A 12,500-nucleotide genomic window follows, 5' to 3' on the forward strand; every position below is an offset into this window, starting at 1 on the left:
CTTTATTTAGTGTGTGTGTGTGTGTGTGTGTGTGTGTGTGTGTGTGTGTGTGTGTGTGTGTGTGTGTGTGTGTGTGTGTGTGTGTGTGTGTGTGTCGTGAGACGGGAGACGGGAGTGTTGATTAGCTGGCTGATGCCTGTCTGTGGAGTGACATTTCTTCTCCTAATGAAATAACGGGCTAGTGGTAGAGTGCTGGGGATTGCACATCGCTGACTTCAATTACACACACGATTTTCTCGCCCTCCTTTCAGCTGGGGAAGAGTGTGGGTCTTTTTCTTCCTTTTCAGAGACATCCACATATTGAGAGAAATGAATAACAGGATGCCCAAAGCAAGCCTTTGCTCATGGTCATTTATTTTTTCTCTGGACAGAAAATATGCCTTGCTCTAATTTAACCGCCCTTTTGCCAATTTGATGCCACAAATAGGACATTTCTCCTTCTCTATTCACAACGTAAACATAGTGCTAGTCGTCTTTCAGAAGACATGACTCATCTCAGCCTTTTAATGCCTATTTCCTTTGGTGAAATGGATTTCCCTGTCTGCAATCAAATACTCAATTTTCGGAGAGGAAAAAATATTCAGTTTTTTTACTTCAAATAATAGCAATTGTGTTGAATTCAGAGCACTTTTCCCTTTTTGTGCTGAATGTTCTGTTTTTGGTCCCTCTTGTACAGTATGTTTTCCGACAAATATGTTACATATTAACATTAAACATGAGCACTGTTTGTATGCTAGCTAGAAGAGCTACAATGAAACTTGTCTCTTGAAGACAATTGATATATTTACCAATAAGAGCACATGAACGTGGCTTATCATTAAAGTTTGGAGAGGAAACTGTTTGATGCGAGAGCCCAGTGAAAGTGTCTGAGCTCTTTAGCTTAACGCTTCTACATGCTGTTCCACACACTGACATTCCACACCGTTAACTGACTCTGTACCCCAGAGGAATTTTGCTACTGTACGACTAAATCTTGTTTTCCCTTCTCTCTTTCCCTCTCCCCTTTTCTGTTCCCCTCTCTCTCTCTCCCCCCCCCCCCCCCCCCCGCTCTCTCACTCTCAGGGTGGACCCTATCTCGTACGACTCTCCTAAGCCAACGGGACACACAAGGTTTGTGTGTGTGTCGGACACACACTCTCGTACAGATGGCATACAGATGCCCTATGGAGATGTGCTTCTGCACACGGGGGACTTCACAGAGCTAGGCCTGCCCTCCGAGGTTAAGAAGTTCAACGACTGGCTAGGTACTAAGCCTCTTAGCACATATATAACCAAACACCTCACACACACTCACACACACAGACACAAGCAGGGACGGGACACCCAGTTGCACGCAATGGTGGCCTCCAACCCAGACCGTTGAGCTAAAGTGTCCAGTTTAACCTTTGTGACCTAACACTCTTGCCCAGTTAACCCCTGACCCCTCCGTCTGGCCCTCCGATGTGGGTGGGACCTTCCTGTGTGTGTGTGTGTGTGTGTGTGTGTGTGTGTGTGTGTGTGTGTGTGTGTGTGTGTGTGTGTGTGTGTGTGTGTGTGTGTGTGTGTGTGTGTGCGTGTGTGTGTGTGTGTGTGGTTTCACCCGGAGCTGTTCTACTAGTTCAAGTTACATCACTTTACCCCCCAGGTTAAAGCTACATGTTTTTCTCTTTTTAATTGTCTGTGTAAATGTGTGACCCTTGCACTAATTCACACTCTGGGGGACACATGCACACAATCTTTTCTGTTGTTTTTTGTGTGCTTTGTTTACAGTTTCCCATTTAAAAATAAACGTACTGTATTACCAGCACACACACACAACCACTCAGATACACACACAGTGACACGACCTCTCTACCTCACACACACACACACACACACACACACACACACACACACCCCCGGTGCCCCTGCGGTGACAGTGGGGAGAGTGCGGGTGGCACCACAGTGCCAGTCCTCTGTGCCAGTCTGTCCTTTTAATGCACTGCCAGGTGCCAATGCCTTAATCCAACAAACACACACTAACACACAGAGGCACACATGCACACCCACGCGCGCACACACACACACAGTATCAGTCTCTCTCTCTCTCTCTCTCTCTCTCTCTCTCTCTCTCTCTCTCTTACACACACATATTAAGCCATTAAGCCACAGTGCGCCCCCCCCCAAGTCACCATGACCATACCCAGTGTCACAGCTGATACCGTATATATCTTGGAAGGACCAAGATGAGACAATGGTCAGCATTCACTATGGGCCCTACATCTATCAAATCAGACTGACACATCAAGAGTGTGTGTGTGTGTGTGTGTGTGTGTGTGTGTGTGTGTGTGTGTGTGTGTGTGTGTGTATGGGTGTGTGTGGGTTGTGTGCGGGCATGTGATTTTTGTTAGTGTGTGTGTGTGTATTGGTGTGTGCAGGCATGTGTGTGTGGGTGTGTGCGGGCATGTGTGTTTGTTAGTGTGTGTGTGTTTGTGTGTGTGTGTGTGTGAGTGCGGGTGCCTGCGCGCGCGCCAGTGCGTACACAAGCCTTTGCTTGTATAGAACGGGGGCAAAACTACAACAAATTGACCCCGCGCGCACGCGTGTGTGTGTGTCTGGGAGCGCCGCGCCTGTCATCGCCCCCCCCACCCCCCCTGTAGAAGCGTAGGGAGAGAGGAGCCCGGCTCATTTTCCAGGAGCTCGCCTCCGCCGGCCCACCAGAGCGGGGCTGCGTCAGCACACCTGTTCATCATCCCCCCCGCACGGAGGAGGAGAGGAGAGGAGGAGGAGAGGAGAGGAGAGGAGAGGAGAGGAGAGGAGAGGAGAGGAGAGGAGAGGAGAGGAGAGGAGAGGAGAGGAGAGGAGAGGAGAGGAGAGGAGAGGAGAGGAGAGGAGAGGAGAGGAGAGGAGGGAGGGACAGAGGGAGGGACAGAGGGAGGGACGGACGGGGAACAAAGAGAAGTGCAGCGCAAGTAAAGATGCCGGGAGAAGACAGAGAGGAAGACCAGATGAATGGATAGAATCTCTTTTGTTGAACACGGCGGAGGGGGGGAGGAGGAATGCGGGGATAAGAGACGGACGGAGATGTGTGTGTGTGTGTGTGTGTGAGGGAATCAGGACAGTGTATCTCTTGATGAGGCTCAGTGAAAGGAATTATACATTAGTGTTTGTCACTGTTTTCCGAAGCACCAGCACAAAGACGATTGGTTTGAGTTAGTGCTCCAGGTCCATATCAGTGGCTTTAATAGGGCTGCTCTGTCATTAGGTTTGTGATTGTGCGTCAGGTCTTGATTTGTCGAACAAAACACTTTCTGTAGCATTGTTGTCCTCAATCGAGAGAGCTCCATTCTGTAGTCTCCTGAGAGAGAGGGGGACATGTTAGATGTTAGTGTGTGTGTGTGTGTGTGTGTGTGTGTGTGTGTGTGTGTGTGTGTGTGTGTGTGTGTGTGTGTGTGTGTGTGTGTGTGTGTGAAAGAGAGTGAGAAAGTCTTTGTGTTGTGGTTTACATGAAGGTTGTGTGCGTGTGCATGTGTGCATGCGTGTGTGTGCATGCATGAGCATGTGTGTGTTTGTGCGTGCCTGTGTGTGAGAGAATTGGGAATGTTTTCTGATTGGGAGAACGCTGTTGAATGTAAACACTTGTATAAAACCCTCCAAGGCCAGCCTTTGTTCTCCCTGCCTCACGATGAAGGCTGAAGCTCAACCAGGGAGAGAGGGAGAGAGAGAGGGAGGGGGAGAGAGAGAGAGGGAGGGGAGAGAGAGAGGATTGGAGAGAGAGAGGGTGGGAGAGAGAGAGAGGGAGGAAGAAAGCGAGAGAGGGGGAGAGGTTGAGGTAGAAACTGACATGGAGAGAGAGGAAAGGTAGGGAGTTTGCTAAAAGTCTGGGGAAATGGTATATTGTTCTTGATCCTCTCTCTCTCTCTCTCTTCCTCTCTCTCTCTCTCTCTCTCTCTGGGAGAAGCCAGAGTTTTTCTCTCACTGAAGCCCGACCATTGACTGCCATTTGGCTGACAGAGCAGATGATTGGAGATCAATGCGGGGGTGAGCTCCCTGTGACCCATCCTGTCCATCGCTGCCTCTGCTGGCTCTGATCCTTACCTCCAAGCTGCTCCCCCGGGGCTCACAGTCCTGAATGCGTGTGTGTGTGTGTGTGTGTGTGCGTTTGTCTTTGATATGCCACATTAACTCCCCTAAAGTATATCACCCAGGCACTGTAAGTACAGTATCTAAGATGCTCTCACAAAGCATACAACATTCCTCATAGTTAGTCTAGCTCAGTATCGACTCCACATCCCTTGGTCTCTGAGCTCCACAGAGAACATGTTGCGGACGCTGCAGGTGTTAATGCGGACTAATAGGTTTCCTGAAGGGGTTGATTGGTTGAGATGGCGACATGCACACCAGAGGCGCTTCCATCTGTCTCCCCTTCACTCACCTGTCATCTTCCAACGCCCGCTTTGATCGAAGGCGATTGTTTTTATTCCTTCGCTCGATTCAGATAGTTATTCATGGTGTATTTTTAGTCCGGTGTGAGGTTGCCCTTTGTATGTTGTTGTGGGGTTTTAACACATGGCTGAGTTCTCACCCTGTTGCATACCAGGTGGGGGGGGGGGTCCACTTTAGGAACCCTAGCTGAAACATGAAGCGGGCACTACTGTTTCTTTATGTTCGCCATAAAAGCAAGTTGACTTGCTGTCGAAAGAAAAACAATTGATGTGAGGACTGTAAAAGCATAGACTGTCCCTCTCTCCATCCCTCCCTGTATCTGTGCTTGAGCTGCTACCACAATTTACTGATGTGCTTTGCGGATTGAATATTTATTCTTTCTCCGTCTCCTCTCTCTCTCTCAATGACAATAAAGAGGTTCTGGGTAGACGCCACTTTACTCTTTACCTAAAATGCATCTCGATGGTTATAAAATGCATTGGTGATTCCCTGAAGAGTTCAGATGGACTTATCAGACATTAATGATGTGTGTGTGTGTGTGTGTGTGTGTGTGTGTGTGTGTGTGTGTGTGTGTGTGTGTGTGTGTGTGTGTGTTGTGTGTGTGTATGTGTGTGTGTGCGCGTGCATGCTCGTGTGTGTGTGTATGTGGGTAGGAGTCTGAGCAGGCCAGAGAACTTGATTTGCAATGGTAGCAATGGTGTGTGTGTGTGTGGTGTGTGTGCGTGCATGCATACTGTGTGTGTGTGTAAACGGGCCTCTAATGCAGTTAGAGGGTTTTATAACTGAGAGATGGAGCTCTATAGGGTGAGATGGAGCTCTATAGGGTGAGATGGAGCTCTATAGGGTGAGATGGAGCTCTATAGGGTGAGATGGAGCTCTATAGGGTGAGATCGGAGTTTATCGTCCTGAGATGTGGCTACCGCTCATTAAGCAGAGTAGGAATTAAACCAACAGGATCTGAACCACAATCTTTTCATTTCGGGGTTAGCTTAATTTTTTTTTTTATAATAATAATAAAACATGCCAGTACTGAATCGGTCAATATACTTGAACCCACGATGTCCATTGACACAATTCGATTGTGTCAACGCCACAAGCTGAACCTGTGACGTTGTTATGTTTAAGGGATAGCCGTTTTGCTACCCTTTTTCCGTAAAACCCTGACCTCCAGAAAACACGTTTGTTCCCAGAGAAAAGCTTTTCACCTACAGTAGTCTGGTGCTCGTTCAAACTTTAGAGCAGCTCGCTGAAGAAGTGGCCTTCCATTTTGGAGTATAAAAGGAGTAAAAAGATTATTAAAGAAAGCGGTTTGTAAAGGAAGGGTAATACGTTGAACAAGCCTCATGCCATCATCGCCGTGCTCCTACTTCACTGCATACAAAGGTATAGAGAGAGAGAGACAGAGGCCGAAAGCTTGGGTTGAGTGGCTAATCTGCTGGGGATAAAGGACTGTCTTTGCTGGGTGATGGGAGAGTGTGAAAAAAAAGGCAAAGCAGAAATTGAAAGACGAGGCATTGTGGGCTAATAAGTGTTCTTCCTTATTTAAGTCAGGCTCAACTGTTTACAGCTCTCAAGGCCTCGCAGCCAGGCACTCGCTGGCCGGTGGCCTGTGAGGTCTCGAGGCCTGTGTGACTTGTGATTCTAACCCCCGTTGAGTGGGCGACGAGGGACTGCTCAGATCTTCTCGTGTTTTCACTCTCCAGTCCCCATAGCTACGCTGGGATCTAGCGAGAGAGGAAACACAGGTGTTGGTTGGTGTGGAGACTAGACTATTGACGATTGAATACTTCTTGTGAACTGGTACATGTTAAAAAAAAAAGATGGTTCGTACATTTGTTGTCAAGGACCACGGCTTGAATATGACCTGTTGACGATGCCCGTGTTACTGTTTTTTTTTGTTTGTTTGTTACCATTCTGTAACCTATTGTTGAAAATACCAATAAAAATGAAAGTAAAAAAAAAAAAGGATGGGTCTGCTCCAGTTAAGAAAAATGTTCCCTAAAGGCAATTCACCTGCTTTATTCACATAATTTAGATACCCTGCACAATCTAGAGTGATCTCAGTTCTTTCTCTTTCTGTCTGTCTAGCCTGTCTAACCTGTGTGTGTGTGTGTGTGTGTGTGTGTGTGTGTGTGTGTGTGTGCGTGTGTGTGTGTGTGTGTGTGTGTGTGTGTGTGTGCGTGTGTGTGTGTTCTCTCCTCCAGGTGGCCTACCGTATGAGTCCAAGGTGGTGATCGCCGGGAACCACGAGCTGACCTTCGACAAGGACTTTATGGCGGAATTGGTCAAGCAGGATTACTACCGCTTCCCCTCCGTGTCCAAACTCAAACCCGAGGACTTTGACGATGTCCAGTCTCTCCTCTCAAACTGTGTGTACCTCCAGGACTCGGACGTGACGGTCAAGGGCTTCCGGATATACGGGACGCCATGGTAAGCGCAGCCCAGGAAAGTGTGGTCTGTTGTGACGGCGCGCGAGTTCATGTATGTGTCAAGAGTGTGTGTTTGTGACACACTGGCCCTGCAGTGGTCGAATGAACTGCTCAGTGACGTCAGGACAGCAGAGGCTCAAAACTCACCTTGACAAGAAGTACTACCATGATCCTTCCTCTTAAGAACAAATTGTATTTATATTTTGCTACTCTTGCACTTTGGCTTTTGCACTAGATTATGCTCTTAGTCACTTGTTTAGAGGGGAGATGCACTTGTGAGTTCTGGTGAGTAGTAGTACACTGACTGCCTACCTTAAATGCAATTATTGTAAGTCGCTTTGGATAAAAGTGTCTGCTAAATGACTGTAATACAATGTGAACATGAACTCCATCACCCACCAGTTCGATCTTTCGGTGTACAGCACGGTGAGAGGCCTTATTTTGACAGGTGTGTCACTTTTTTCTGGCTTTGTCTCGTCCTCTGGCACTATTAGAGTTGCACCCAGTCCCACAGGGCGCGCTTTCTTCTACCTCGGGTTCTCTTTCCTGATCTATCTGCACCGCCCCCCTCTCACCCCACCCCTGCAGAAAGACATGTCTCTGTGCTGCACTGTGTGTGTGTGTGTGTGTGTGTGTGTGTGTGTGGGTGTCGGTGCCCTACACCAGAGGGGCCTCCCTAACACACAGGGTGCTGCTCCTAGCACACACACTGCTTTATAGTGCCGGGGCCGCGCTGGCTCCAGTGGTGTAGATTACACCTGTTTTGACATGAGGTTAAGTGATACGCGTGGTACTGGGACACAGTATCAATAGGCTCTCAGGTGTGTGAGTGCGTGCATGCGTGTGGGTGTGTATGTATGAGGGGTGTGTAAAGAAAGGGTGGGAAGTGAGGGAGGGTAGGATGTATAGGAGACCAAGGACGAGTCGGAGAGACTGAGACGCAGAGAGAGAAACGTATTTCTGCTCAAAGTCAAAAAACACACCGGCTTCACCGCTCCGCCGATTCCCTGCCCGGTCGGTCCGCCTCCGATCTGGGAAGAAACGTGTTCGTGTGTGTGTGTACGTATATATGTGTGTGTGTGTGTGTGTGTGTGTGTGTGTGTGTGTGTGTGTGTGTGTGTGTGTGTGTGTGTAGTCTTTTAATAACTCGAGGGTGAGAGGCTGACTTCCTGCGACCTTCCTGTTCCCCCTCTCTCATCTCTCTGTAGTGAGGTTCTCACCGGCCCTCTTGGCTCTTTAAATAGGTATTCAGGTCACACCTCCATCCTGCACCGGGGCTATAATTAGCTAGCTAGCAGCTAGGCTAAGGAAGTAGCCAGCAGGGCTAGAGGGGCAACGGATACGGCATTCCACAGACATCACAGCGGAGGGTCAACTAGGAGGAAGCGGGCGGGGGAGGGGGGGGGGGGGAGTTGAGAGGGTCAGTTTCCCCTTCTCTCTTTCTCTCTCTGTCTCGCCCTCCATATCTCTCCCCGCTCTCTTTTTCAGAGAGGAACCCCCCCATCTCCCTGGTGAGTGTTTACCGGGAGTCTGTTGTGACATCCAGGGTGTCTCGTGAGAGGCAGAGGGCACAGCTTGCCTCCCCCCCCCCCCCCACACACACACACCTCCCTCCCAGCCATATGTCCATTTGGCCTGAGGTCTGGTGGGCCTGTCCAGTGTGAGGTTTCACTTAACCTCGCAAAGACCCGTTCCAGATCACCACACCTCCTGGGTGGCCCAGGCCAGCCCATGCCAACCTAGCCCAGCCCATTCCAACCCTGTCCAGCCTAGCCCATCCTAGCCTAGCCCCATCCTAACCTAACCCAGACTACCCTGCCCTGTCCTGTCCAGCCCAGCCTAGCCCCAATCTATCCTAACCCAGACTACCCTATCCTGTCCAGCCCAGCCTAGCTCAGCCCAGCCTAGCCCCAACCTAGCCCCAACCTAATCTAACCCATACTACCCTGCTCTGTCCAGCCCATTCCAGCCTCTGACATCACCATGGTAAATGGACTGCTGTGCTTTTATCCAAAGCGCTTTATAATTAAGGCCTCTCATTCATCCATTCATACAGTACATACACCAATGGCATCAGCTGCCATGAAAGGTGCTAGCCTGCTCATCGGGAGCAATTTGGGGTTCAGTGTCTTGCCCAAGGACACTTCGACATGAGCTGGTAGCCGGGATTCGAACCGCCGATCCTACGATCGTTGGACGAGCCGCTCTACCTCCTGAGCCACAGCAGCCCTGTAAACGGTGTAACCCAGTAGGCCCTTATACAGCACAGCACTCTCCCTACCGATCCCCCAGGACCACAGGTCTCCCCTGTCCATGATCTCTTACACACATGTCTTCTTAATCAGCGTGAGAGCAGAGTTCTGCTGGCGCTCGATATGTTCCTCCATGTCTCTGTTGACTTGTCTGTGTCAGGGAGAGAGAGCCCTCAGCCATGAGCGGAGACACAGCGCAGCCACTGTACTGACAGACGCTTAGCAGAGCTGATTCCTAAAGCTCCCTCCCTCTCTGTCACACACACACGCACACACACACTCACGCACACAGACACACTCTCTCTCACACACTCACACACACACACACACACACACACCCCCAGGGGGACAGACGCCCCTCTCCAGACCTGTCTCACCCCAACTGAGCTAGGCCTGGGGAGTTCTTGTCCACTACCCCCCCCTCTCTCTCTCTCTCTCTCTCTGGGTTCTGCCTCTTGGCTTGACAGCTACATATCCATGCCTGTGCTGTGTTGTCTTACTCTTTATTGCTAGTGATGGCTATTACTTCTCCTGCTAGCTGTAGGGAATGATGTCATTTCAGGTGCGATAGTGTAATATCTCATTCTTTATCAACATATATGAATTTGAATGTTCTCTACAGGTCCTGGTACAGCTTGTTCTGTTCCAAAGGGGGTGCTTGTGGAACAAACACATTGTCTCTAATGGGAAACACACACATTGATGAATATGCGCTCACTTACAAACACTGTCTCCTGCACACACACACACGCACACACACACACACACACGCGTGAGTGTAGCAGGAGGCACAGTTGGCAGACCATAGATATGTGCGGAATCCCGGGTTTCCTGACTCTGATAAGCTCTGCTGACAGATTCAGAACAGAGACGGACAGCACAGGCTGTGACCATTAGCCAATCTTATACCATGGCCTGGGTGAATACTCATTTCTGATTGGCTGGAAGGGTGTGCATTATTTCTTGACAAATGCACGGCTATCACAAATGAATGTGCTTGTTTCACATCTCCGCATTACAATGAGACAGTCTTTTAATATTGGCTCTACGACTATAGATATGTTACTTTAAGTTTTAATATTTTTTCAGGCGAGAAGAGTCTGAGCCTGTCTGGTCCACTTCAGCCAAGTGTGCTTGCAAACACCATGTTTTGCACTTGACTGAAGCACATTCTTCTGCGACTACGCACCCAGTATAATTCTTTTGGCGATTATTCTTTTTCCAAGACAGAGATAGAAATGCAGATGCAGGTGTGTGAAGAGGCAATTGCTGGATTTTAATACCTTGTTCCTTCACTTATAATGACACAACCCGTCAATTCGCAACAAACTTACAAATGACAGTGATATGTTATCACAGGGCTGCCAAGTTAGACCACACCCCCCCTCCCCTCCCCCCGTGCTCACCTCCAGCAGCATGGACAGGTGAGATCGCTCAGCTCCACACTGGCTCAGCTCACCTCCAGCACATTTTCAAACTTACTATAAGCCTAATAACTGAAATACTATAATAAATGGCAACATCATAGTAACATGGCTACATCTGAATTATAAAGCATATACTGTACAGGACTTTAAATAAAGTTCTCAAAGTAGATTTTTATTAGACCATTAGGATTGGTGGCAAGCTTACGTTAGCTAACTAGCAAGCTAACTAGCACTAGTAGGCCTACCCTCACAATCAAATTACTAGCACGCAGTATCAATGTATACCCCACCTGCAGCTAAACAATATAATCTCTTTGTATTTGTATTTTTGAATAACAATGGTTCGAATGAGGTGATTAATTTACTTACCATTTTACTGAAAACCAACGTCCACCATCCGATCGGTTCGAGCGCGCTGTCACAAATCAGTCACCTGTCACAAATCTGGGAAGTGTTCTTTGAGCGCGAGGGACGACTGGGAGGCGAGATTACCGTTCTTTCAAGGCATTTCAAAATAAAGGTCCCATAAACAATTGAACTGGTATATGGTAATTTCTCTGTGTGAGAATTGTGAAGTGTAGCGTGTGAGTGTGACAATAGGTTGAAATGCGAGACTTGGCAGCCCTGGTTACCACGACCTGAAAAAAAGTTTTGATTTGTCGACAAGTGTCTGGCTATCATAGCAGTTTGTTGGCAACTAGATTTGACAGCTGGGTGATATGTTGTACAGCAAATATGCAGTAGCCTCTATTAATACATCCATGAGTAGCCTACACTACACTCATGGCTAGGTAGCAATATATATCAGGTACGCTATGGGATTAGCTAGTTTGGGTTGCTTGGCTCATTGTTTGGGTTGCTAGGTCGTAGGGGTGAGAGACATTACTGAAAGAAAAGGTAACGGACACTTTCCATTTCACTAATGGTTCCCAACCCACATTAACTATTGTATGTCATCGCTGTTCCTCCAGGGAATATGATATACCATTTGTAATTCCATAGCAACGTCACTTAGCGCAGATGGACAATAATGAACGTCAGCAGTGAGCAAAGCATAAGTAACACATTTCTTTATATTTTAATGTAGAAAATGTGAGTAAATGGCACATATTTTTTTGTTTTGGCAAGTGGCCATATAAGCAGGATAATATACTCCGTTATCGAAAAATATATGTTATGGCCTGGCATCCTGAGGCCTACAATCATGGACTGTTTGCTCTCTTTATTCAATCAAACCCAGAGTTGCTGAACTTACATAGTGAATGCAGTCACAGTGTGTACTGTACGTACATGTGAAGGTGCGTGCGTGTGTGTTTGCGTGCAGGAGTCCTAAAGGTTCGAGCTAAATTCTGACTGCCCTCGTTTGGCTCTATGAAACCCAGAGGACCCAATGCAGATTTTGTCATTTGCAGATTTTCATTTTATTCATTTATTCATTTTTCCCTGGAAAGGTCAGTCTCGCTCCCGTTTGTGAGGAGTGTGTGTGTGTGTGTGTGTGTGTGTGTGTTTCAGAGCGAGAGCAGGGGAGCAGGTATTGTTGATGGAGGGGCTTCATTGGGGGCTAATTTCATGGCTTTGTTTTCTTGTGCCCTCGCTCTCTCCTGCCATTCCTGGCATTCCCTGCAGCATTCCCAGCCCCTCTCACAGGAAGTGCTCTTTTGTTGGGGAACATCCTGGTGCTGCTGTAGACTGGGGGCCAGGCCTGACCCTTCAAATACACACACTCACACACACATGCGCATGACCCCCTCTGTGCATACACACAAATGTCTGCCCCCCCCCCCTCTTTCCCCCCAGGGAGGTTGTGAGTGAATGCCCGGATTGAGGACAGCCAGGCCCAGTCTAGTGTTGGCTTATGGGTCATGCGGTTTGAGAGAGCCTGATTGGCGGGGCGTCAAGGAGGTGGAGGTGACGTCAGCACCTCCTTGATTGAGTTGATTGGGCGTCAAGGAGGTGGAGGTGACGTCAGCGCCTCCTTGATTGGCGGC

At 48.5% G+C, this 12,500-nt stretch overlaps 1 protein-coding gene across 1 annotated transcript in view; it reads left to right on the top strand.

The window, feature by feature from the left end:
- The window catches only part of mpped2a (metallophosphoesterase domain containing 2a), a 42,972-nt gene that overhangs the window by 12,207 nt on the left and 18,265 nt on the right, over positions 1-12,500 (top strand). The window contains exons 3-4 of the mRNA XM_084437229.1: positions 1,063-1,244; positions 6,609-6,834. Coding sequence (XP_084293355.1) covers positions 1,063-1,244; positions 6,609-6,834 — 408 coding nt within the window. The remainder of the gene's footprint in view (positions 1-1,062; positions 1,245-6,608; positions 6,835-12,500) is intronic.

The sequence above is a fragment of the Borostomias antarcticus genome (assembly GCF_949987555.1).
Source record: "Borostomias antarcticus genome assembly, chromosome: 4".
Taxonomy (NCBI): Eukaryota; Metazoa; Chordata; class Actinopteri; order Stomiiformes; family Stomiidae; genus Borostomias; species Borostomias antarcticus.